General features: G+C 39.3%; 2 protein-coding genes across 3 annotated transcripts in view; both read right to left on the minus strand.

Moving 5' to 3' along the window:
* Positions 1 to 338: 338 nt before the first annotated feature.
* zcchc9 (zinc finger CCHC-type containing 9) lies at positions 339 to 6,312 on the minus strand. Of its 2 annotated transcripts, none has more exons than XM_003216274.4 (6): positions 6,153 to 6,312; positions 3,716 to 4,098; positions 3,158 to 3,308; positions 2,897 to 2,989; positions 2,058 to 2,126; positions 339 to 1,032 (listed from the first exon to the last, which is right to left on the minus strand). In XM_003216274.4, the coding sequence occupies exons 2-6, from the start codon at positions 4,070 to 4,072 to the stop codon at positions 914 to 916; spliced, it is 789 nt and encodes a 262-aa protein (XP_003216322.1). In that variant the 5' UTR covers positions 4,073 to 4,098; positions 6,153 to 6,312; the 3' UTR covers positions 339 to 913. The 2 variants fall into 2 exon arrangements, with proteins under 2 accessions (XP_003216322.1, XP_008101202.1); XM_008102995.3 differs by having other exon boundaries at positions 6,104 to 6,254.
* A 4,180-nt stretch (positions 6,313 to 10,492) lies between these two features.
* The window catches only part of ckmt2 (creatine kinase, mitochondrial 2), a 36,849-nt gene continuing 20,527 nt past the window's right edge, over positions 10,493 to 26,814 (minus strand). The window contains exons 4-10 of the mRNA XM_003216273.3: positions 25,811 to 25,906; positions 23,737 to 23,958; positions 21,616 to 21,701; positions 16,521 to 16,644; positions 15,108 to 15,242; positions 14,794 to 14,919; positions 10,493 to 10,761 (exon numbers count right to left, since the gene is read on the minus strand). Of these exons, the coding sequence (XP_003216321.2) occupies positions 10,642 to 10,761; positions 14,794 to 14,919; positions 15,108 to 15,242; positions 16,521 to 16,644; positions 21,616 to 21,701; positions 23,737 to 23,958; positions 25,811 to 25,906 (909 nt within the window). The 3' untranslated portion in view covers positions 10,493 to 10,641. The remainder of the gene's footprint in view (positions 10,762 to 14,793; positions 14,920 to 15,107; positions 15,243 to 16,520; positions 16,645 to 21,615; positions 21,702 to 23,736; positions 23,959 to 25,810; positions 25,907 to 26,814) is intronic.

The raw sequence follows: 26,814 nt of genomic DNA on the forward strand, positions 1-26,814 counted from the left end.
TGCTGAAGATACATGCTGAAGAGCTTCTACAGGAATTAGAAGTGAGCAGCTGTTTTCCTATATGAGATACTCACTTTTTAAAAGTATATTCTGCATTTTAATTTTCCTGGCATATCTGACAAGCTTAGCTAGCATATCCACTGTGATAATGTAAAAAAGTAAAAAGGAAGCAACACAATAGACAATACAAATGTTCAGAGATGCACTTCAGCTTCTAGTCAGCAATTCTAAATGTTCATGTACTGCCACTGAGCTCATTTTCAGTTCCATCCCTTTCTTTAAACATTTGCATAGAAGCTAAAATGTTATAGAAGCTCAATGTAAATAATACACCCTAGAACAGAACGATGGTGTAATTTAATTAAAAAAATTAAAAAATAATAGTTGTTTTACACTGTGCTTACTACTGCAATCATAATGAACTAGAATAATAGGGTTGAAAGAGACAAGGGCCAGTCTACTGTAGGCACTTGATCGCAGCAATGTACATTCTCGTTTCAAAGGTTAGAAAAGGTAGAAATAGAAGTTCTGCTGTTATAATTTAATATCTTACAAGGGTCTTATGCTGTTATTGTTGTTCTACAATTGTATTAATTCAACTTCCAGGAAAATCAGCACAGAGCTATTTAAATCTAATAAAGTTCCATTTGATATCAGCAGAAACTGGTTCATGTCCCCCATGACAGTGAATTTTTAAGAAGAGCAGTTTTCTTTCCATTGTCATTCTATTCTTTGGCATGTGCCATGGCCCACCAAATTGTCCTGGAAGTTCCCTTTAGATTAGGGTTTCACCCTCATCATCTCAGTGAGGTGAATACTTCAGATATGGCATTTCCAAGTCCTGCTGGTTTTTATGACACCTTTAAGCCATACTGTGAGAATCATTACCATGGATGGTGCTAGAAACAAGGTGTCAGAAGTTAACAACTTTAGATGGTTTTTGTTTAGGTTTTGGCTGTTTGGGACTCTCTAAGGTTTCTTGATAATCTGCACTCATTCCTTTCATCCACCGTCCAACAGTTACCACACAATCTGTGAAACAAAAGAAAAATACATCAAAAAATGAACTCCTAGTTATATTGAAGATACAAGGCATGAATGCTGCAAAACTATCCTACAAAAACCAGCAATTCAACCTAGTGTCAGTATTTATCACTTTTTTTATCCCTCTTAATTTGTTTATTCTTGGTGGAACCAAGTCAAATTTATGAATTTAGCCTTTATGAAAGTGTGTTGATTTAAAACTGCTCTTAATATATTACATATCGAACCATCACTCACCATTTACCAAGCAAAAGATGTCTGGTAACAACATTCTAAGAAAATTGTAATACTATCTACTGCTCCATGTTCTTCTTTATGCAGAATCTCCTGTAATATAGTAGAATTTACTCTTAAGCCTTTAAAAACAGTTTTGACTGTCTCTGAAGGGCTGTTGATGATTGGGATATTATCTTTCAACAAGAAGAAAAGAAAGGTACTACACTTAAGCATAAAAAATGAAATTCCCAGATATCGCATGGGTGAACTTGTCTCAAAACACAGCAATACAGAATTGCATTAGTTTCAGTCTTGAATTATGTACATGTATGCAAGCATAGACTTAACTTTACATATCAAATTAAAGCTCTAGTGTTATGTAAAAACATCAGGATTAGGTGACAAAATATCAAGGATTGTTGAATTCCATTTATAACTCAAATGTAGCAGAGTTGATTAATTAAAGTATGTGACACGATGTTTGTCCCTTGGTTATAAATGTCATTTCCTAATGGGTTCCATCATAAAAACATGGGGAAAGTTTACTAAACTGCATCCTGCAGCACATTTTGCTCTAGTTTTTCAATGAATATCTCATTGATTCTCAACTAATTCAACCTCGTTTATGGCAGCCACAAAAACAACGTTTCTGGTGTATAACAACTGCTTTCAAAGTAAGTACCACACAAGTAAACAGGAAAGAAACCAGGAGGTTTTTTTTTTCAAATTGTTACATAGTGTTATAGAACAGTTTAAGTGCATATATCTAAGTTCTTTGAAAAACATAGGATTCCCACCTGAGGATTGGTTCTCTGGGCAGTCTCTTTTGAAGTGCTCCACAGATCCACAGATCCTACAAGACCCTCCTATAGAAGATCAAAAAGTACATATGTTTTACTGTAATGTATCAATTATTCACTTAATTTCATGCTATAATAAATGATACAAGAATGAAAGAAAATAAAGTGTTTTCACTTTTTTGTTCTTTCCTACTTTCAAATCAGTATTTCAAGGCTGAAACAAATTCCCTGGAATACACAAGACCCTTCACTGTTTTGCTACTAAACTGAACAGATTTATTGTAGTGTAAGTTTTCATGGAGTAAAGTCCTCCTCATTTGATACACAGCAAGGAAAAAATGGCAATGAAATGAAAAATCTCCTTCACACAAGAATTCATCAGCTCTTAGGGTCTTACCAGAAGACATGGTTCCAAATTTTCCCACGGTGTAGTGAGACCATCAGTGCCATATGGGGGAGGGAGGCAATAAAAAGTAATTTTGTAGGTATCACTCAGATATGTAAACTATTTGGTGACTCAAAATCAATATGCTCAATATGCAAAAAGAAATAAATGAACACTGCAAACCTGTATTCCTAAAAACTGACATTTTGTTATTTGTCCACATAAATATTCTGAAAAGAAATTACTACAACAATCAATTTTATAATAAGATAGTGAAAAGAGTGGGGAAAGTGCTGGAAAGAGATAAAAGCTTTCAAAAGAGCAAGAAATGTCCCATTTCCTCTGTCCTTTCAATGCAAGTTATTCAAAAATAAAGCAAGGTGTTCTCAAGTGAATCCATTAACTGAGTTTGATTTGAAAAATTATGGGATCTGAAATGAGTTATTCTTACCGTGTGCATAGAGTCCTTTAGGGTTATCAGGACATGACCGTGAGAGATGTCCCATCTCACCACAAATAAAGCATTTTGCATATGGAAATTCTCCTGAAAATATTTAACAATGTTTGTATTAGGATATAAATAGTATCCTAAAATCACATTAAGCACTACATTGAACAAGGTTTACTGTTATCTGGGATAAATTTATCACTGAAACATTTTGACAGAAACTTCTAGCAAGCAATTTACACAGCGTGTTTTAATTATATATACCAAGAGCTGGGTCTATTTTTGCTCTGCATTTGCTGATTTCATGTTCTGTAGAGCCACAGCGGAAACAAATTCCAGTTCCCATATCCTGGCTTTCAAGTACAGCCGGGCAATCTGCAACTCCATGTCCCGGCTGTCTGCAATGGAAGCACACCTTTGAAAATACAAAATGGAATATGAAGTAAGCAAGAGAAATCAGACTCACTGATCTCTTTTTCAAACAATTTTAAGAAGTATTCCTGCTGAAATGCCCTCTTCTGGACTATTATTAATGCCTACATGCTCCCAAACCAAGCCTTTTTTTTTTCTACCTTCACTGCCAGGCCCTGTACCCTAAATAGAGTATTATGTACACCAGCCTTCCCTACTCTGGTACCCAAGAGTAGCTTATACTCAAGCTGTCATCATCACCAGGCAGTAGACAAGCTGATAAGGATACTAGTATTTGTGGCCCCACATCTGGGTGCCAATGTGAATTGGTTAAGAATAGCTTTTAAAACAAAATTAAATACAGCTTCTATTTTACCCCACACAGTGAAAGAGGACAAAACAGCATGTTACCATTGCATTCTTCTTTACTTCTTGTCTTTTTATTCTCCTTCCTTCTCGACGCTGGTCTTTTTTCAACGCAGTTGCTATCTCTTCCCTTACTTCATGGCTGTTGATCACCTGTCCGTTATGTAACGCTTGTGAGTTCTGTTTCAAATATTCCATAAACCCATTGACATCTTCATTCAGATAATCTTTTTTCTTCTTATTTTTCTTCTTCTCCTGGGTACTCTTTACAGAAAGCTTGTTACCAAAGGTCTGTCTGTCATCCTTTTTTATGTTTCCAGCATCGTTTTTCATATCTTCCCATGGTGTCGCATCCAGAGCCTTCTTACTGTGGGTGACGTTTGATCGAGCCCACCGGGTCATGATTTCATGCAGTATTTCCTATAAGGCTTTAGGAGAAAGACAGGTTATTACTAGTTACACATTCAACATTCAATAATATGGTGGATAAATAAAAACACAAGACTTGTTTGACAATTTTTGTGCTATTACTCTATGCTTCAGTGCTATCACAATGTTAGAAATATTTCTGCACCAAAAATTTGAGGATTTTTTTTTAAAACTATCGTTGGTGCATTTTTGAAAAGTGCTCAGGACACTAGGAAATTTTATATTGAGAAATAACAATTATCCTGTGAGTTGCTGTGAGTCTTCCAGGCTGTGTGGCCATGTTCCAGAAGAATGACATTTCGCTCACATCTATGGCAGGCATCCTCAGAGGTTGTGAGGTCTGTTGGAAACTAGGCAAGTGGGGTTTATATGTCTGTGGAATGTCCAGGGTGGGAGAAGGAACTCTTGTCTGCCTGAGGCAAGTGTGAAAATTGCAACTGGCCAGCTTAATTAGCACTGCGTGGCCTTGCAGCTTCAAAGCCTGGCTGCTTCCTGCCTGGGGGAATCCTTTATTGGGAGGTATTAACTGGCTCTGATTGTTTATTGTCTGGAATTACCTATGTCCCAGAAATGTCTTACCTTTTCAGGTTAATCAACAAATGTCTTGGATCAGGCATGGGCAAACATGTGCCCTTCAGGTGTTTTGGACTTCAACTCCCACAATTCCTAACAGCCTACCAGCTGTTAGGAATTGTGAGAGTTGTTGTCCAAAACATCTGGAGGGCCCAAGTTTGCCCAGGCCTGCTATAAGGGAAGACAATTGTAGGGAAGGTGAGGCAGAAAGAAAAGGGGAAGCGGAGTTGCTGTGAGTTTTCCAGGCTGTGTGGCCTAGTTCCAGAAGCATTCTTTCCTGACATTTAACCTGCATCTATGGCAGGCATCGTCAGAGGTTGTGAGGTCTGTTGGAAACTATGCAAGGGGGGTTTATATATCTGTGGAATGTCCAGGGTGGGAGAAAGAATTCTTGTCTGTTTGAGGCAGGTGTGAATATTGGAACTGGCCACCTTGATTAGCATTGAATAGCATGGATTAGTCTGCAGTGCCTTTCATGTTCCTTGATTCGTATTTTGTGGCCCCTATGTAGACTTGTCCACAAATATATGGTACAGGGTAGACTCCTGCAGTGGTTAGAGGATTGCTCTTGTATACCATGCAGCTATGGACAAGTCTACATAGAGACCACCAAACACAGTGCCCAAACATAAATCAAGGAACATGAAAGGCAATGAAGACTAACTCAACCAGAGAAATCAGCCATATCAGAGCACTTGATGAACCAACCTGGACACAGCATATTAATCGAGAACACAGAAATGCTGGACCACTCTGACAACCACCATGTCAGACTACACAGCGAAGCCACTGAAATCCACAAGCATGTGGACAATTTCAACAGAAAAGGAGGAAACCATGAAAATGAACACAATCTAGCTACCAGTATTTTTTTTAAAAACAAACTCTAAAATCAGGGCAGCAAATAAAGAATAACAGAAAACAGGGGAATTCCAAACAAGAAACAATCAGGGCCAGCTAATACCTTCCAACGAAGGATTCCCCTATGCAGTAAGCAGCGAGTCCTTGAAGCTGAAATGCTATCCAATGCTAACCGGGGTGGCCAATTGCAACATTCACATTTTCCTCAAACAGACAAGAGTTCTTTCCCCCACCCTGGACATTCCACAGATATATAAACCCCACTTGCCTAATTTCCAACAGCCCTCACAACCTCTGAGGATGCCTGCCACAGATGCAGGCGAAACGTCGGGAGAGAATGCTTCTGGAACATGGCCACACAAAAAGGGAAGCCTTTTAAACGTGGCCATAAATCTGGAATGGGCAAGCTTGGACCCTCCAGGTGTTTTGGACTTCAACTCCCTACCGGCTGTTAGGAATTGTGGGAGTTGAAGTCCAAAACACCTGGAGGGCCCAAGTTTGCCCATACCTGCCATAAAGGCTTCCAATCCATGGCGTTTCTTCTTCTGTGTAATTGACATCTCCCCTCACCTCCGGGCCACGAAATGCCCGCCTCCCCAATTCCCTCTTCCATCCTCACCACTCAAACCAAAATCCTTCCTGGTGGCTGGCTCTTCCTAGAACCCAAAAGCGTGGGAAATAACACTACTTCCTCTTCCGCTCTCCGAGTACAGATTCCAGAGCGCCGGCTGGCGGACGTTCTAGCAACAGTGGAGAGCAAAGAGGATCTGAGTCAAGCAAGCATGGGCAAGCTTCGGCCCGCCCTCCAGGGGTTTTGGACTTCAACTCCCACAATTCCTAACAGCCGGTAGGCTGTTAGGAATTGTGGGAGTTGGAGTCCAAAACCCATGGCGGGCCCAAGTTATTTCTTTCCCTATTCTGTGTAGTACAGAACTTTACCAGGAGATGGAAGCATGCACAAAGGACCAGATTACGTTCTCCTGCATGGCCTTGAATTAGAAATTGTGCGAATATGTTTACTAAAGGTAAGGAAAAATATCAATGCATGACATTCAGGAAGGTTTTCTAATCAGCTGCGAAATAAGTACACATTTCAATCACAATAATAATAGAGTTCATCTTATCTGTAGCATGAAGGAACTGGGGGCAGCGACGGCCCGACAGGAAGCTCTGGCGTGGACTGGTCCATGAGGTCACAATAAGCAACAACAAATTTGTAGCATGAAACTCAGGGCACAATCCAACATAAATACAGTAAACATACAAATACAGTAAACATTCCGACAGCAGCCAAGCAACAACTCTTTCTAATACAAAGCATAATTATTCAGCAGTTGTTATTACTCATTACATACTAAGCCACTGTGGTGTGGTGGTCTGAATGCTGAACTATAGCCCCTCCTACACTGTCATATAAAATCCAGATTATCTGTTTTGAACTGGATTATATGGCAGTGTAAAAGGTAAATGTAAAGGTTTTCCCCTGACTAAGTCCAGTCATGTCCGACTCTGGGGGTTGGTGCTCATCTCCATTTCTAAACCAAAGAGCCAGCGTTGTCCGTGGACACCTCCAAGGTCATGTGGCCGGCGTGACTGCATGGAGCACCGTTACCTTCCCGCTGGAGTGATATGTATTGATCTACTCACATTTGTATGTTTTCAAACTGCTAGGTTGGCAGAAGCTAGAGCTAACAGCAGGAGCTCACCCCACTCCCCGGATTCGAACCACCGACCTTTCGGTCAGCAAGCTCAGCAGCTCAGTGGTTTAACCCGCTGCGCCATTGGGGACTCCTATGGCCGTGTAGACTCATATAATCCAGTTTAAATAATGTGGATTATCTGTTTTGATAATCTGGATTTTATGGTAGTGTAGAAGGAGCCCCTGGTAGCACAGTGTGTTAAAGCGCTGAGCTGCTGAACTTGTGGGCCAAAAGGTCCCAGGTTCAAATCCTGGGAGCGGAATGAGCGCCCGCTGTTAGCCCCAACTCCTGCCAACCTAGCAGTTCGAAAACATGCAAATGTGAGTAGATCAATAGGTACCGCTCCAGCGGGAAGGTAATGACGCTCCATGCAGTCATGCCAGCCACATGACCTTGGAGGTGTCTACGGACAACGCCGGCTCTTCGGCTTAGAAATGGAGATGAGCACCAACCCCCAGAATCGGTCACAACTGGACTTAACGTCAGGGGAAACCTTTACCTTTACTAGAAGGAGCCTAAGGCCCCTTCCACACAGCTGAAAAAAATCCAACATTATCTGCTTTTGACTGGGTGACATATAATCCAGTTCAAAGCAGATCATGTGGATTATCTGGTTTGATAATCTAGATTGTATAGCAGTATAAAAGGGGCCTAAGACTCAAGACCAAGCTGAAATCCCCGCTCAGTCATAGGAACCTTGTGCAAGTAATATTCTCTCAGCTTCAGAGGAAGGAAAAGGCAAATTCCCTCCGAACAAATCTTGCCAAGCAAAATTTTACTATAGGATAGCCTTAAGATTGCCATAAATCAAGTATGACTTGGAAGGCACATAAGAGAAAGTGAAGCTGGATGCAGGAGAGTTAATTATGATGCCACAACTGCTATGACAGTAGGTTGTTAGGAATTGTGGGAGTTGAAGTCCAAAACACCTAAAGGGCCCAAGTTTGCCCATGCCTGCTCTAGTAGCTGAGATATTTGCACTCATTTCTTTCCTTATCCCCATAGATGAGCCCACTAGAACTGGAGAACTTGCACCCTTCTTTCCTACCTAGAGGTGGCCCACAAAACAAGATTCACACTGAGATCTGGGGACCCTAATTTTGTAGGATTTTTCAGTGTTTCCACTCTATGTGGGAATCATAGTCCTTTTATCTCTAGCAAACCTTCTGTGCTATTTGTTTCCTGCTGCCTGTTTTCACCAGCCTTCGTTCCCTGCAAAACACTTGAGCTGTCACCCTTGTGTCACTCCACGTCATGATTCACAGCAGAGCCAAGAAAACAGGATGTACTTAGCTAGGATATGAATGCTGCTAGCTTCATAGAAGACCAGCCGAAGGGTCTGTGGCACCAATGGGGGATACAAAAACAATAAAAAACAATGAAAGTGAGAGGTACGGAGATATTAATTCTTTCATTGCTATCTAGTTTCCTTATTATCAAGTCTAGGAAAGGCCCTGTTTGCGCACCATGGGATGCAGAGTTAATTTGGGAAAGGTGTAGTGTGCCAAAATTAAAGCAGAATATGAAGGTGATATTGATCATAGGATCATAGAATAATAGAGTAGGAAGAGACCACGTGCACCATCTAGTCCAACCCCCTGCCATACAGGCAAAACGCAATCAAAGTACCCCTGACACATGGTCATCCAGCCTCTGTTTAAAACAGTGGTTCTCAACCTGTGGGTCCCCAGGTGTTTTGGCCTACAACTTCCAGAAATCCCAGCCAGTTTACCAGATGTTAGGATTTCTGGGAGTTGAATGCCAAAACATCTGGGGACCCACAGGTTGAGAACCACTGGTTTAAAAGCTTCCAAGGATGGAGCTTCCACCACACTCTGAGGCAGAGAGTTCCACTGCTGAACAGCTCTTACAATAGGAAGTTCCTCCTAGTGTTCAGGTGGAATCTCATTTCTTGTACTTTGAACACATTGCTCCAACTTAGTCTCCAGGGCAGCAGAAAACAAACTTGCTCCCTCTTCCTTATGACATCCTTTCACATATTTATACATGGCTATCATGTCTCCCCTCAACCTTCTCTCCTGCAGGCTAAACATCCCCAGGTCTTTAAGCTGCTTCTCATAGGGCATGGTCTCCAGACCTTTGATCATTTTAGTTGCCTTCCCTTGGACACTTCCAGCTTGTTAATATCTCTTTTAAACTGTGGTGCCCAGAAATGGGCTCAGTATTCCAGGTGAGGTCTAACCAAAGCAGAATTAAGAGGCACAGTGACTTTCCCCAATTTAGATAAATTAACTCGATAAATATTTAGTGTTTACTGTGTGTTGTACAGATACCATGCTTCCACTCATATTCTCATGTAATTTATATAAATGTGTCTCACAATTTATGTAAAAGCTTTGGTTTCAGTACTTATCATTTGTTAGTTCAGTTGATCAAGGTGAGACAAGCACCGGGTAGGTGCCCATCGCAATACTCTGCCTCCACTGCCCACAATTGTACTCCAAACCACTTGACTTTTCCTACCCTACCACTCTTATACAGTTTTGAGTGGTGATTTATTGAACAAGGTCGGCTAAGCTAAATCCCAATATTTTTGGCTGTGCCAAAGACTAAATTGGCTTTTGTCATGACTAGGCAGATGAGTTGTATAACGCAGAGAGGCAATTGATGGCATGTTATAGTAGAACATCTTAGGAAAAGCATGAATACAAATTACCATGGAGTGTGTGCTTGAATAACATGGCCAGCAAAATGGGAACAGGGGTGTTAGCTGGGAATACTGTGGAAAGCATTCTTGATGTTGCCACCTTACCCCATATCTGCCATTCCTTTCTGCTTTGCTTCTAGAATTACACATACACCATGGGGGCCTAATACACTACTTATTAAACCTAACCCCAAATGGCTCCCCTTAGTTCAATGCTGGAGTCCAAAAAAATTGGCAACAGTAAAAGGTTTCTGAACGTCACTTACATGAATCTATTGGGCAATGTTTACAGTGGACTCTGCTGAAGATGCTTCAGCCGTACTTTGTAATGATAATAATATTTCATGCAAAGGAAAATCAGTCTGTTTAGCAAGCCTTGCAAATGCTGATTTGTTATAAGTAAATGTTTCAATTTATCCCTATTTTATATATCTATGTACCCAGGGTCACAAAGACATTCCTTGGGAGTCATGAGAAGAAAAGTTTAAGAAGCCTTGGGCTAACATACCAATCTAATAATCACTGTAGGATTAGCATGTTTGAACATTAAACCCTGTCCTTTCAAAATAAGCTATTGAGACATACAACATATGAAATATAAGGTAGTATTTTACTGAACATTGTGCTAGAATCATTGTTTAATCAGTAAGTTATTTATTTAATAGGAACTGAATATACAGAGTTAAAAGGCTGCCATAGCAGACACGTTCCAGGTCAGTTGATAATCATTAGAAACCGCTTCACTTCTTTCCAAATTGGGGCAATGGTGGCGGTATCTTGATTTCTTGACCTTTCTCCAGCTTCTTCTCACAGTCAACCATATAATTCACACCATCAATGACTAACTGAACAAGTTCCACCTTTAAAAAACAAAAAGAATTTTTTGTTGAGATTATGTGATAAAGCTGAGGATGGTCTGATTACCTGAACTGGTAACTACGTCCCACCTTTCTTCCAATTATGAGACCCAATGTGATCAAAAATATACAGCGTGGCCTTGAGTTAAGGGTTTGATTTGTTGCATGACTGAGCTCTTAACTCAAATTGCTCTGGTCTCAAAGCAGATTTTCCTGCTGAAATGCTATTAACCTGTTTCAGCCCCCCCCCCCAACCCCTCCCTGAATTTTGTTGTTCTGTGTTTTTAAATAGGAAAATGTACTATATAAATAATACATAATGTATAATATATAAATTCACGCGAAACAATAAAAAAGAAATATAAACTTATAAAATGGTAGAAGCACAAAGTGGTGGCATGGAAGCACAAAGCACAAAGTGACGAGGCAAATGCATCATTTTCTTCATATTTTACTCATTCCAGCCTCCTTCCCTCTCTTGCACTCTCTCCCTCCCTCTCTTCATGAAGCCAAAAATACCAGGAATAACAACCACATAAAATTAACAAACCCAAAGTTCCTCAAAGTGGACAGGAGCAAAGCAGACAGCAATCTCCCAAAGCAGACAAGAGCATGAGGCACCTCGGGCCAAGTGACGACCCTTCACTCAAAATGCTCTTTAGTTGGGATGCTCTTAAGTTGAAGTTCCATTGTATTTTAAGAGAATGTTTTTAGTTGCTGACAGAATAAGAGCAAGGAGACAGCCATTCTGGTCACATCTTAGCTTTTAAAGAAGAAAGTGTTGAAGATCAAGCCAGAAGGGGGTTGTGAAGTGCTAGCTATGAGAATAGGTTTTTGTGTTGTCAAAGGCTTTCATGGCCAGGATCACAAGGTTGTTGTATGTTTTCCGGGCTGTATGGCCATGTTCCAGAAGTATTCTCTTCTGACGTTTCACCCACATCTATGGCAGGCATCCTCAGAGGTGTGAGGTTTTTAATTGATTTTAATGGTTTTTAACTATTTATAATAGTTTCAATATTTAATTCTATTTTAATGTTTGTATGTTTTCTAGAGTTTAAACTGTATATTATATTTCTTTTTACTATTAGCTGCTTTGGATCTAATAGTACAATAAATAGTATAATAAATAAATCATCATCTTGGTGTCTTTTAGTTTTTGATGATGATGATGATGATGATATAGTTTCAAAATCTAGAAGAAGTCACCTAGAAGTCTCCCTCTCTTCTTCCCACCAAGCAAGTCTGAGAAGGTGCGGGACAGACAGAAAGATGTCATAAGATCTTAGAATTCTAATGGGCACATAAGGTAATATACAGTCCTTCAAATAGCTTCAATTTAAGCAATATAGGGATTTATGAGATCACCAGAAATCAGTGGAGCTATTTCTGGTGTCACTACATAGGTGTTGGGGATATGAACCACACCTGGTGACAACATCAGGGTGACACCAAAATGACTGTCTATTTAAAAATATTCAGTATTTCAGCCAATCACTAGAAGATGCCTGAGACACAGCAGACTTCTGGAGAGTGAACAAAGGGTCAGCTGCCTCCCAGAATCAGGCTGAAATACCTTACAAAATTCAAGAAGTGAGCCTGGGAAAGGAGCCCAAATCATGTCAGTTAAGTGGTGCATTGCGTCTAGGGTTTAGTTCATGTTTTGAAGGCACCATTGAATGTTTTCGACATATTTTAGGGATAGTATTCAGTACCTTGAATAGCTCTTTTAACTCCTGGATGGATTTACCACATCACTGACATCAAAGCCAACAGTTGCAGCTACCTTCCATGATAGCAAAGCAATCATGGAGCAGGTGGGATAAGACTGCTTATTACCTGCTTCAGTGCTGGAATATGGTTAAAGTCTTCCTGGCTTAAGTATGTTTGTCAGGTGTGACAGTGAAAGGGTTCACCACACACAATAGGAACCTCTTAGGTGTGTTGCCTTGCGAGGAAGGTAGGGCAGGGGTATATGCTCACTTGTTGAGCAAGCGAGATGAGTAATGCCTGAGTATGGTATTTGTTTAAGAAAAATTTCATACTAAGTTAAGCATGAAGTTTTATAAGGTTTCATGTGAAGAAGAGCCAAATAGGTAGGTTAAATCCAGAAGTAAGAATACTCGACTGTTAGGAAGATGTTCAAGCAACTGTTGTGAGAGTCCATTGCACTGGGAAGAGACACTTTGGTAATAGCATCTGACATTTGTTGCCTTTTAAATATCTTGAATCTACTATTATTCTGTGATTATTCTGATGTCACACCCGAGCTGGGCAACATCAATCTGAAATAAGAGTGTGCTAAACCTTCTTAACATGTTCTACTTCCTCTGAAAATATTACCTACAGCATACTGCTGATGTTTCTAAACCTCATAAAATGCCTCATTACCAGTCTTGAGTGATGGTTTATTAAATGGGTCATCTAAGCCGAATCCAAATATTTGACTGTGCCAATGACCAATGCTAAATTGGTTTTTTAGTTTACAGTGTATTTGAGTTATTTGGTCATTTATTTTACTGTCCCTTTCCGAGTCATCCTTGTGAGGAAACAGAGAGAAAAATGATTAAGTTTACATTGACTAGTGACTGAAAGAAACCCAAAACTAAATAGCTTTATTGTGTACCAGTTGGGAAATTATTTATCTGAGAGAAAACATTTACATCACAATAACTGTATTACCTAGCAAGAAAGTCATGTCTGACAATGAAACTTTCCTGCCCTCTTGGGCTGCTCTGTCTTGTCTTATTTAGATTGAGAGCTCTTGGGGGTAATACCTGTATCTCCTTTATTGGTTTCATTGTTTAGATATTGGATTTGCTGTGATGTGAATACAAAAACAAGCATATAAAGGATACTAAGGTCCAGATGCCTTCCACTATGGCATGAGTTTAGGGAGCTCTCGCTCCCTTCATCAAAACAAATTCACATAAGTGGCTTGTTTACACAGTCAATCTGAAATAGTTCTATTTCATTTCGCCCGTTGTGTAAGCTTTCCTGTCCACCTCAATGTGGGTTCTAAATTTTAGGATAAAATTTTCACAGATGTATACCTTTAAGTGTACAGTCATTTGACAGAGCTTGGAAGAATTCCTCATTAAGTTATCGAAGGCTTTCATGGCCGGAATCACTGGGTTGCTGTCAGTTTTCCAGGCTATATGGCCATGTTCCAGAAGCATTCTCTCCTGACATTTCGCTCACATCTATGGCAGGCATACTCAGAGGTTGTGAGGTATATTGGAAACTAGGCTAGTGAGTTTTATATATCTGTGCAAGGACCAGGGTGGGAGAAAAAACTCTTGTCTGCTGGAGGAAAGTGTGAATGTTACAATTAATCACCTTGATTAGCATTTAATAGCCTTGTAAATTCAAGGCCTGGTTGATTCCTGCCTGGGGGATTTCTTTGTTGGGTGGTGTTAGCTGGCCCTGATTGTTTCATGTCTGGAATTCCTTTGTTTCCAGAGTATTGTTCTTTATTTACTGTCCTGATTTTAGAGGTTTTTTTAAATACTGGTAGCCATATTTTATTCGTTTTCATGGTTTCCTCCTTTCTGTTGAAATTGTCCACATGCTTGTGGATTTCAATGGCTTCTGTGTGTAGTCTCTAAGCCCGGAAAACTCACAGCAACCAAATTCCTCAATAAGACTTCCACTCCCCAAATCCCCAACAATTAATAATTTAGGGTTGTTGTGTGTTTTCCAAGCTGTATGGCCATGTTCCAGAAGTATTCTCTCCTGACGTTTAGCCCACATCTCAGAGGTTGTGAGGTATATTTAATAATTTAAACAGATTAAAACATATTAAGCAATATAATGTACAAACAAATCAAAATGTTCAAATAAAGCCCCAAAAGCTTTAATGAAAACCTTTATATTAACTTGGCACTGGAATGAAAGCAGCATCAATGTCAATCAGGGTAGAAAAAAGAACAGGCATGCGTAGGATGATCCCGCAAATATTGTTCTTCTTACATACTGTGTTTAAAAATACTAGTCTATGTAAGTAATTTCTCCTTGAACTTGGGGTGAGGAGCTTACCTCTGATCGGCCCATGCGATCTAGGTTGGAGATATCATATATATCTGCTACAGCAGCTGTGTCCACGCCACCTGTGCCACGCTTCTGAAGTCTCAGGTTTTCCAGGATCTTTGCAAATCTAGGATCCTGTGATAAGGGAGGCTTGGTTATTTTTAAATGTGGATGACTTGTATTACAGATGTACTTGAAAACAGTAGTTTATTTAATTCACACTTTACTTGTTTTAGTTCAAAGAGCTAATTTATGAAGATGGTTCGTACTGACATTGCAAAAGATTAATGTATGATGAAAAGTCATTTTAGGTAAATACCAACCTTGCTAAGCTTGGGAAGTTTAACATGAACTCCTGCACGTAATCCCGTTCCCAGATTGGAAGGACAGGTCAAGACGTATCCTAAACGTTCATTCCACATAAACTCCCATCCTCGTTCTTTAATTAGTCTTTCGACCTGCAGAGGAAATAAAATGCAGTGAACCACAGCATATAAATGTGCTATCTGTTGGTAAGCACCAGTGTTCTGTGGCAATAAATTCTACCCACTAGCAACCTATATTATAATTGCACAAGAGCAAAGCTTGTGATTAGAGATAAATACAGTGGGCTTTTAGTATCTGCTGGGGTTTGGTTCTAGGACTCCCATGAAATTCAAAATCCATGGCTGCTGAAGCAACATTATATGCAATGACATAGTAGAAAGGCATCTTTTATATACATTCACAAAAATTGAGGTTTGCTCTTTGAAATTTTTTAAAAATATTTTTAGTTCATATATGGTGACATCTGTTGGTGCAGAATTCATGGATATGCAGGGTTCATGTACACAATTTGGCTTTTATTTGGTTAGACTCATAACGTTTTCATCTTTTAGTATTAAGTAACACTCACTGTATATTTGCACAGAAATTGTTTTTCATATTCTTACTGAAAGTAAGACGAAAAAGACTACATCTTTTGGATTTTAGTTTAGAAACCATCTTAAAATGAGGAAACTACCGACTACAAAGGGAAATACTTTTTTGAAGTGTCCCTACATAAAACAAAAAGCAAATATTTCAGCAAGGAAGGTCCCATCACCACCACCGAGAAAAACTAGCATCTGGCTTTATGTAAACCTTCACACTCTTTTCTATTTGCAAGGTTAAAAATAAAATAAGATAATTGAAAAGCAGATCCCTCCACCTATGGGCAGATATGGCACCATCCAGTTCACTATTTCCCAACTCTGTCATGTCATTCTGCATTGATTGAGCTCCCGGTAGCACCTTGTGCTGGCAGCACTGCTGATAGACATGGGAGAGCGGGGAGCTCCCCCTGGCAGCTCCAGCTCCCCATGTGGGGACATGAGATAAGCCTCCCAGAAGGATGGTAAAACATCAAACATATGGGCATCCCCTGAGCAACATCCTTGCAGACAGCCAAATCTCTCACACCAGAAGTGATTTGCAGTTTCTCAAGTCGCTCCTGACACACACAAAAAAAAATCTGCATTGATAAACTACATCTTCTGAAATCCTTCTCCCAATATAACATTTCAAGGAGCAGGAATTCTGTCCTTTCTTGCATGTAGTGATCCTATTCTGCCCTTCGCTAAAAACTTTGAGAATGTGAAGACATTAAGATAAATAGAAGGGGGAAAAAAGACCAGTAACCTTGCAAAGGTGCAGGAAGCTGCTGTAACAATGATTTCTAAAGCCCAGGTTTATCAAGGGCAGAACTGGGTACCTACCTCTAACAAGCCACGGCAAAATCTTTCAAAGACCCTTTTCATGTTGCCTCCTTTTTCCATGGAGATCACCCTTGTGTGGTCCTCTTCATTGATCCAAATGAGAAATGTTTTGTCATTATTGTGCCTGGGTGGGAGAAAAAAAGCAATTGTTACACAAACTTTAAAAACAATTCTTAGACGTTCCTCATTAATTCATCACTTCTCCCGGGTGCCCATCTCTCCTAAGGGGGAGGAATTTCAGCATGAGAAAAAATCTTTTTCAGTGTGTGATGACAATGCATGCTTCTGAAGACTACTTCTGTAGAAGTAGACTTATAAACAGAAGTTAGATGGATATCTCTCAGGAGTGCTTAGGAGTGCGCCCAGAATTCCTGAAAGCTTCTGGGAGTTAGTTCCAAACACCTAAAGGAGCAAAGATTGGGAACCACTAAACTAGATAACCCTTGTGGTCAAGTTCAGCTCTGTGGGTACATCTACACTGTAGAATTAATGCAGTTTGATATCACTTTAACTGCCATAGCTATGGAATCCTGTGAGTTGCAGTGAGGCACCAGCACTCTTCGGCAGAGAAAGCTAATGACCTTGTAAAGCTACATCTCCATGATTCCATAGCATTGAGCCATGGCAGTGAAAGTGGTGACAAACTACATTCTTCAGTTTAGAAGCATCCTATGATTAGAAATGCCCTATTGGCCTCTTGCCCTGTCTGCTTCTTATCATGTCGGTTTATTATTTCTATAATTAGAATTATGGCTATTGTTTTTCTCATTGTAATCATGACTTAATTGGTCTAGTTTCTAAGGTTATATGAAGAACAACCTTGCTCAGTGTCAGTCCCACTGATAATGAACTGCTGTTAGCCTAGAAAATACAAATTATGCTCTGAAACAAATGCAGTGTGTGCTACTATGGGAACTGAGAAATGGAAGACTGTGGACACCCTTTTAAACAGGTGGCAGGAGAGGAAATTTGTGCCTCAAGTTTGGAACATTTTGAAACAGGAACAACTTGTCTGAAGCCTATACTGTGTGTTTTTTTAAAGGTTATTTTTATTTTCTAGGTGTTCCATAACAACATGAAAACAAAAATTTTATGTTTTCCACTCAGAGCCAGTACAGTGTAATGGTTGCTGGTCTATGTCTCTGGGAGAACAGCTTTGAAATAAGTAATCATATTTTTTTGAAGTTGGGATATTCTACACAGTATGCTTTCACCAACATTTCAGTGTGAGTTTAAGTTATTCAAGATACTGAACACTTTACAGGTAATTTGTATATACATTCTGCCTCCTTATTTTTGTTTCACGTTTATCTCTTTGTGATATCACCAAGAGCGATAATGCGTGGTTCTTGTTTAACAGAGAGTAGCATAACATCAGAAAGCGTCTTAGGAAATAAGAATTGACCAGGATTTGCTTTAACTGACAGTAGCCAGCTCCACCCCCAATGCCTGAAATGGGTTGCTGTGAGTTTTTCGGGCTGTATGGCCATATTCCGTAGCATTCTCTCCTGATGTTTTGCCTGCATCTGTGGCTGGCATTGTCAGATGTCTGTTGGAGATGAGGCAAGTGAAGTGTGTGTGTGTCTGTGTCTGTGGAATGTCCAGGGTGGGAGAAAGAACCCTTGTCTGTTTGAAGCAAGTGTGAATGTTGCAATTAGCATACTCGATTAGCATTGAATAGCCTTGCTAATTGCAACATTCACATTTGCTTCAAACAGACAAGGGTTCTTTCTCCCATCCTAGATATTCTGCAGATATATATACACTCTCTTTGACTCACCTCCAACTGAATAATACACTTTAATAATAAATTTATTTATATTCCACTCTATCTCCCCAGAGGGACTCAGAGCGGAGTGCAGAACGCATATAAGGCAAACATTCAATGCCTTTTTTACACAATGACTTACAGTACACAGAAGTAAAGGTCTTCCCCCCTTTTCATCTCTGGCGTCTGGAAGAGATGCTCAACTGCAGCCATGGGGAGGTGCTCTTGTTCCATTTCCCATGTCAAGGAGCCTGTTATCTCCGATCATGTTGCTGGCATGCTTTGCATATCTGCACAGGGCATCCTTTTACCTTCCTGCCGAGGCAGTACCTATTGATCTACTCACATTGCATTCTTTTGAACTGCTAGCTTAGCGGAAGCTAGGGCTGACAGTCGGGAGCTCACCTCAACTTGAGGCTTTGAACTGCCAGCCTTCCGGTTGACAGATTTCCTGCAGCTAGCAGTTTAATCTGCTGCGCTACTGGAGTTCCACACTGAAGATGCCGGTCACAGATGCAGGTGAAATATCAGGGAAGAATGCTACTGCAACATGGCCATACAGCCCAAAAATCTCACAGCAACCCAGTGATTCCCACCATGAAAGCCTTCAACAATACAATCCCTGAAATATTTGAATCCTAAACAAAAAGTCAGCACTGGCAACTGTAAACAATAAATAAAAAAGCAAAAAGTGTTGATCATCCAATGAAATCCACCAAAGAAGGCAAGAGTCATGACTTAAGGTGCACAAGAACAGTTTTTTAGCCAATATATCCCCTTTTTAGCTAATAAAAAGACCAACCTTTTAATACGTTGAGATGTGTCTCTTGTTTTACCTGTAAGCATTGCACATGAGTGCAGAAGTACTTCCCTCCAAATTTATATGAGAAAGTAAGGTGATCCTAGAGTTACATAAAGACCCCACAGGCTACATGCAGACAGGACAGTTGTCATCTTTTTATGTTGAAATTGGGGCCAACAAGAGATGACATCCAAGGTCAAATCTCCCCATAAGTAATCTGAAAAACTCTATGGCTCCTAGGGATTATAGGATATGTTTTATTTAATTCATAGTACAGTCGAGTCTCACTTATCCAACATAAATGGGCCGGCAGAACGTTGGATAAGTGAGTATGTTGGATAATAAGGAGAGATTAAGGAGAAGCCTATTAAACATCAAATTAGGTTATGATTTTACAAATTAAGCACCAAAACATCATGTTATACAACAAATTTGGCAGAAAAAGTAGTTCAATATGCAGTAATGCTACATAGTAATTACTGTATTTACGAATTTCGCACCAAAATATCATGATATATTGAAAACATTGACTACAAAAATGCGTTGGATAATCCAGAACGTTGGATAAGCGAACGTTGGATAAGTGAGACTCTACTGTATTTGTATTCTGCTTCACATCATGAGATTTTGAAGCAATTGACACTGGATCCTAAATGAAATAATTGTACACCAGTAACACACATGGAAAAAAAGAAAATATTATAGTCTTTCATTGCATACAAGAACAAACATGATCAGAAATTTTTAAATGCTGTGCAACCCCAATATTCCGGGAACCGGTATCTGCAATTTCATTCACCTATGTCTGACAAAATAGGCATTTCCTGTTGGAAATAGCAACCTTCTTCAAGGCTCCACTAGCTATTGTTGGGTATATAATTCAGGTTGCTTACTGTATTGTATATGTGTGTATTGGTTTGCAGTTTTTCTTTAACTCTTTGTTGCGGGAGGAGCTGTAGACCATGTGATCAGGTCTGGGCTTGTTCAGGACTCAGACTCCATTTTAGAAGAAGTATGCTTAGAGACTTTAATGCAGGAGCTGTATGCTTAGAGACTTCAGTAGGAACAGTATGTTTAGAGACTCCATTGCACTTTCAGACTAGACAGAGACTCTATTAGACTCTCAGAAGAGAAGGATGCTTTAAACTTTGTTAATTGTAAGAATTATGGCCTGTGTTACTCTACCAATACAGAGAAACTACAGTGTTCACTTATCACTGGGGTTAGGTTCCATGACCACCCGCAATAAGTGAAAATCCGCAAAGTAGGGACACTATATTTATTTTAATATTTATACATTGTTTTAGTAGTTATACACTATTTTAAGACTTTATCAACCAATTGTGTGTTGATAAATTGCCTCCTTCTCCTCCCGTTGCCACTTGGGCTCCTTTTCTCTCCCTTTGGCTTCACCTTCCTCCCTTCCTTAGGCTGTAAATTGTGATTTTTTATGATTTATAATAGTCTTTTAGAGTTTATTGAAAAACCGTGAAACAGCGAATCTGCAAAAAGTGAACCGCAAAGTAGTGAGGGAACACTGTACTTCAAATCCTATCTGTAACTGGATTGATATGCAAAGTACCTGTATGCTGAATACATGAAGTTTGTGAGTAAACAACTATGTTACTTTTAAAGAACTCTGCTTATTTTTGTCTCTTGAGTGCATGATTTAAAGGCAAATATATTTTAAGAGAGAGTAGGTGTTTTGAGGCAACTTAAAATAACACTCCTGAAACTCTGCTATATATATGTATGTTTTTGTGCACTGGCATATCTTTGTCCCTAAGAGTTCAAAGACATAAGGTACATCAGTTTAGCAGCTGAGAAACCTAATTGCCTTGCATGAATACCATTTTCCCAAAAGGTTATGGCATCATTTTTCAAAAGGTTACGACTTCTAATAAGGTCATGCCTTTCCAAAGATCATAAAATCTCTAAAAGGCTATGGAGATTTCCCATTTTCCAAAATTTTCTAGGTCCTCTACTTTCTGGTATTCATGGACAAGAAGTCCTTCATTTCAATAAGGGTCATTGTTATCTGCATTTTTGTGTATCCATGTGAAGTCCAGAAACATAATCCACCTTGATATGGGAGTCATACTCTACCTTTAATGTAGAAAGTAAGATTTCTTTGACAACAACAGAATAAACAGAGAATATGTTCACATAGCACCCAGGCAATGACACACCACAAGACTAAAACAATACTAAATTCATGCCTGCAATAAGCCAATTCACTTTAGTCAACATCATTCCTTTACATTAAAATTGGGGCGAGGGGGGGGTGTGAGTTAATGAAATAAACCCATTTCCTAAATACCATACTTGTTCATTGCCTTATTTTGTCAGTTTGAAAAAATATCAGTAGTTAATTGAGCAAAATAAAAAAAGGAAGAGAGAGCCATTGCTAGAATGCAGGCAAAGCATGCAATCAGAGTTAGGACAAACAGCTGCTCTGTTAAAGAAAGAATTAATACAGATTGTTTGTTCACAGATTAAACAGACACACAGTTCTCATTCCATACCAAATTCCTCGGGCATCTGGCCAGTCTCGGGCCATCCCGGCACACGTTAGCAAAGGGGACACTGGCTTATCAAACAGGAAGTGGTCCTGCACACCAGCAGATAGGCAGAGCAGAAGGAAATAAGAGAAACAATCTCCTGTTTATCATTGTAAAGAAGATTCCACCGGCACAACCACAACCAACCAACGTATAAAGATTACTCTGGATTTTTCTCCACTACTGGGCAGCATATCCAGGTACCATTATAGATATTTATTTGCATGTAATGATAAAGATTCTAACAGCAGTAACCATTCGTAACAATAACCATTTTGTTGCATACCGTTTTTAAACAATTAGGGAGAATCAATATGGAGAATCAAAAGGTGGGAAATGAATGTTTATATTAGTGCACCAATTTATATTCCAACAGGATTCTCAATATTAAGAACCTGGACATATGAATTTTCAGTCAAGAAGCTTATTAAAATCTTACGGTAAAAATGGAAAAGCCATTTAGCCTGACCTTTTCATTATTATTGATTAGTCCTGTCCTTCATTCTCAGTTCTATTTCTGTTCAGTAGGTTAAGACCCAGATGAAACTGAAGTTTTTTAATTGGACTCATTCCCACACACCTTTATTCTTACCATCAATAAATAAATATACAAATAAAAAATACAAAAACACCCATCCCCGATAATGACCCTGTGGTCTAGGAGTGATTACAGAGGCTTTTCCCCATCTATATTTTTGGATTTTGGGGTTTGAATTGACCAATCGTTTTGACAAAGCATAGCAAATGGTATTTTAATGTATTTTTAAAATGTTTTTATCTTCATATTGTTTAAATGGGTTTTTATTTGTTGCCTCAGAAGTCCTTGTGGGTTTTGAGGTGATGCAAAAATACTTCAAATAAATAAATAAATAAATAAATAAATAAATAAATAAATAAATAAATAAGAGAACTGTTATACTTCCTTTAATTTCTGACCTTTAAGTAATAATGTTCATTTCTTTTTATTTCCTAGCCTTGTTGAGAAACCTTGATCATGCACAGTTTGCTATGGTTTAGGTCAGTGGTTCCCAAACTTTTTTTGACCAGGGACCACTTTGACCAGGGACCACTTTCCAACATTAGTACCAAAAGGATTACTTTATCAGTTTTTGGTCAACTTTAAATTTGATTTTGTTATTTGGGGTGCTGATTCAGAAAACTGCAGTGGATCGATCACATCAGCTCTAGTTTCTGATACAGAACATATGCCATGCAGTAGTTGCCATCTGCTTGCCAACAGAAAACCATGTTTAATCATCTAGAGCTGATGTGGTCTATCTAATTCAATTTTCTGAATCAGCACCCCAAATAACCCCAAGAACAGGCCTAAAAACGAAGGCACCTAGGCGCCCCTGCTTCCAGGTGCTATATAGAATGACTCCGCTCGGGGGGAGGGGGGGAGAAGCAGCAGTCAGGAGGCTTGTTGTCATGCTTTTTGTGGGTAGTCAGCCTCTCCCTGACATCCCCGTTGCCTCGGCACTCTAGGAGGGTTTCACAAGACCAGTCGCTCTTGTTGTAACGGTGTAGTAACAATGAGGCTGCAGACCATATTTTAGTTCTTGGGGACCACTGGTGGTCCACAGACGACAGGTTGGAAACCACTGGTTTAGATGAACATCTTTTTCACTTTCCTTCATTTTCCAGATTACCAGTTACATAAGGACATAATGCAGAATGGGTGTGTTGAGGCAGAAGAATACAAAGGTTGGCTCTAAAACAAACTGGCCAAACAAAACTGTAGCATGGTGTAATGGTTTAGGTTTTGGACTAGGACAAGGGTTCAAATCCACACTCAGCCATGGCATGGAAACCCACTGAAGAAAGCTCAGCAAGTCTTAGCTTCAGATGAAGCAAGGCAATCCCTTTCTAAACATAGCTTGCCAAGAAAATTCTGTGAAAGTTTCACCTTAGGATCACTATATATCAGAAATTACCTGAAGGCACACGACAACAGTGGAAGTTAACACTATGGGACATTTTGATCTCATGAACTGTTACAGCCAATATCTAGCTATTTAGGATTCAAATCTAATTCAAACAATAGCTTGATTATATCTGTGTATAGATTCCAGACATTGTACTTACATCAATAAGCTGTTGCTGCTCCTTGTCAGACATACTGGTCAAACTGTAATACTTCCCAGCCAGGTCTCCTTTCAGTCCTGCCAAAGCAGTAACAACAACATTTTCGACTTCCCTCCTCTCTGCCCTGGAACAGGCAGGAGGCAGGCTCAGCCCCCGGATGCTACGGCCAGTGCGGACACGGGACGATAAAACGTACTTCTCATCGAATTGTCCTTGGGTAATCTGAATACATAAAAAGGTAATGACAAAATGTGGAGTTTGTTTCCAATAAGTATTATAAAAGAAAAGAAAAATGAGTTATAGACAGCAACACATTGCTGGCTAGGAGTAGAATATTATCCTATCAAAATGTATCAAATAATTTCAGTATGGGGCTTGGCAAATTTCATTTTATAGCAAAAAAAATGCATATCCTCAGCATGTTTATTCAATTCTTATAAATTAATTCAGATGGATATAGTAACTTTTGGAAACAAACTCCACAATTGAATTCAGAGAACATGTATTATGTTAAAGACTATTTCTATGCTAGGAAAAAGTTGGGATATAATGTTCATTCATTCATTCATTAATTCCAGGTGTGGCACAAGAAATTTTATTGCCTGAGGCAGGATCACAAATGATCCACTTCCCCCAGAATATGCATCAATTTTATTTTTGGCACTGGAGGATATCCATAGTAATGGCTGTAGGTGTTATTTTAGCATATGAGGCAGAAAATCTCATTGCCGCTTCTTCCAAATAGAAGTACAATAACAATGCCTTTTAAACAATTAACATTTTCTGCCCTTTCATTGTTATGAAAATCAGATGCCTGGCCCTCTATCTCCTAGTATGGCTGGTAGCCGTGAGCAGTCCTGTGGCTCTCTATGGACATCTTCAGAGGATCAAGGGATGGGCTACATTAGTGGTTCCCACAGGGACCACATATCAACAGCCCGAGCTGTGGCGCAGGCTGGAGAGCAAGCCAGCTGAAACCAGCTGCAATGAATCACTCTGACCAGGAGGTCATGAGTTCGAGGCCCGCTTGGAGCCTATGTTTGTCTTGTCTTTGTTCTATGTTAAAAGGCATTGAATGTTTGCCTATATGTGTAATGTGATCCGCCCTGAGTCCCCTTCGGGGTGAGAAGGGCGGAATATAAATGCTGTAAATAAATAAATAAATAAATAAATAAATAAAGTTCCAAAAGGGTTATGAATCAATTTTTGGTCAACTTTAAATTTGGTTTGGTTATTTGGGATGCTGATTCAGAAAATTGCATTGGATAGACCACATCAGCTCTAGTTTCTGATACAGAACATATGCCATCCAGTAGTCACCATCTACTCACTGACAGAAAACCATATTTAATAATCTAGAGCTGATATGGTCTATCCAATACAATTTTCTGAATCAGCACTCCAAATAACCCCAGAAACAGGCACCACATGGAATGGCTCTGCTCAGGGGCAGGGAGGAGGAGGAGAAGCAGCACAGGAGGCTTGTTGTCTCTCCTTTCATGGGTAGTCACCGTCTCCCCTCCCGACATCCCCGTTGCCTCAGCACTATAAAGAGGGTTTTGCAAGTCCAGTTGCTCTTGTTGCAGTGGTGTAGTGATGGTGAGGTCGCAGACCATATTTTAGTTCTTGTGGACCACGAATGGTCCCTGGACCACAGGTTGGGAACCACTGGGCTACATGAACTGGTCCTGTCCCCTACAGTGAGTAGTAAGGTCAGAAGGGAGATTTGTAATGTTTCTGGCTACACACAAATTACATTCCCCCATAAAGTTGGGACCCCTTTCACACCCTTGAGTTCGAGATCAAGAAAAGCACTACATCTGTGTTCAGGCAAATGAAATGATAGCCTTCATTCCTGTTAAAAACAAGATTCTCCCACTGTTATTTCAATAATGCACAAAAATTAAAAACCAGGAGATCTTAATTAACTTGTTTTGGCTCTCGGTTCATTTAATATAGTCCTGTTCTTCAGTGGGTCATAAGGAATATTTTGAGGACAATATTTGCTCACTGAATTAGCCTTATTATTATTACCATTTTATCTGCAGATGGACATTTTCCTCTTTAGTCCTACCTTGGAAGAATCCAGGTCAGTGTGGTGCTTCATTACTTTTGGATCATAGCCATTATGTCTCACTTTGATAACAGGATCAAAAATCGCTGCAAATACCTATAGAATCAATGGTAAATATTGATTATCATTTTTACAGTTTGAATTTGCACAGAACTTGGAAGGAACTACTTTCAAAGGTAAAAAGTAGCTACAATAGTGACTGACTACCTTGGCTTGAAACTACAATGGTAACAGATTGTTTTTCAGAAGCAACTTTCTGAGCTCTAGTTCCTCTTATGGAATTGCCTCAACAGAAATCCTCAACAATCTGACTCAACAAGTTTTAAGTTGCATGTTTGAAAAGACATGGTATTTATCACATATTAACTTCATTGTTCTATTAGTAACTGCCGTTTTATAATAATTACTTCTGTTACTTATTTTCAACTACTGTATACTGTATATATTTGAGTATAAGCCACGTTTCTCAGCCCTTTTTGGCTTATACTCTAGTGAGGGTCCTGGTTGGCTTATATTCGGGTCGTCTTATACTCGAGTATATAGATAATCAGAGTTGGACAGTCTTATCGCATTAAAGTCTTATTATTATCTTAAATTACAGATGTAAATACTCAAAATCAGTTAACCAACTGATGCATTAATTAAAATGTAATTTTATTGGTATCAGATTTTATTTTTATTTTTGAAATTTACCAGTAGCTGCTGCATTTCCCACCCCATCTTATACGCAAGTCAATAAATTTTCAGGGTGGTTTTTTTTTTGGATAAAATTAGATTTCTCAGATTCTATTCGGGTCGGCTTATACTCGAGTATATATGGTAGTATAGAAAAATACAACAAACCAGAAAGAACACCAATCTACCACAGACTTTTCACATTAATTACACAAAATTTCTCCAAAAATTAACTAAACACCTTGCCTCCACACATAAAAATTAATCTCTCACTCTCTGGTCCAAAGATATCTATATGAACCATCTTCATGCTATTATGTAAAATTACA

Source organism: Anolis carolinensis, chromosome 2, assembly GCF_035594765.1.
Source record: "Anolis carolinensis isolate JA03-04 chromosome 2, rAnoCar3.1.pri, whole genome shotgun sequence".
Taxonomy (NCBI): Eukaryota; Metazoa; Chordata; class Lepidosauria; order Squamata; family Dactyloidae; genus Anolis; species Anolis carolinensis.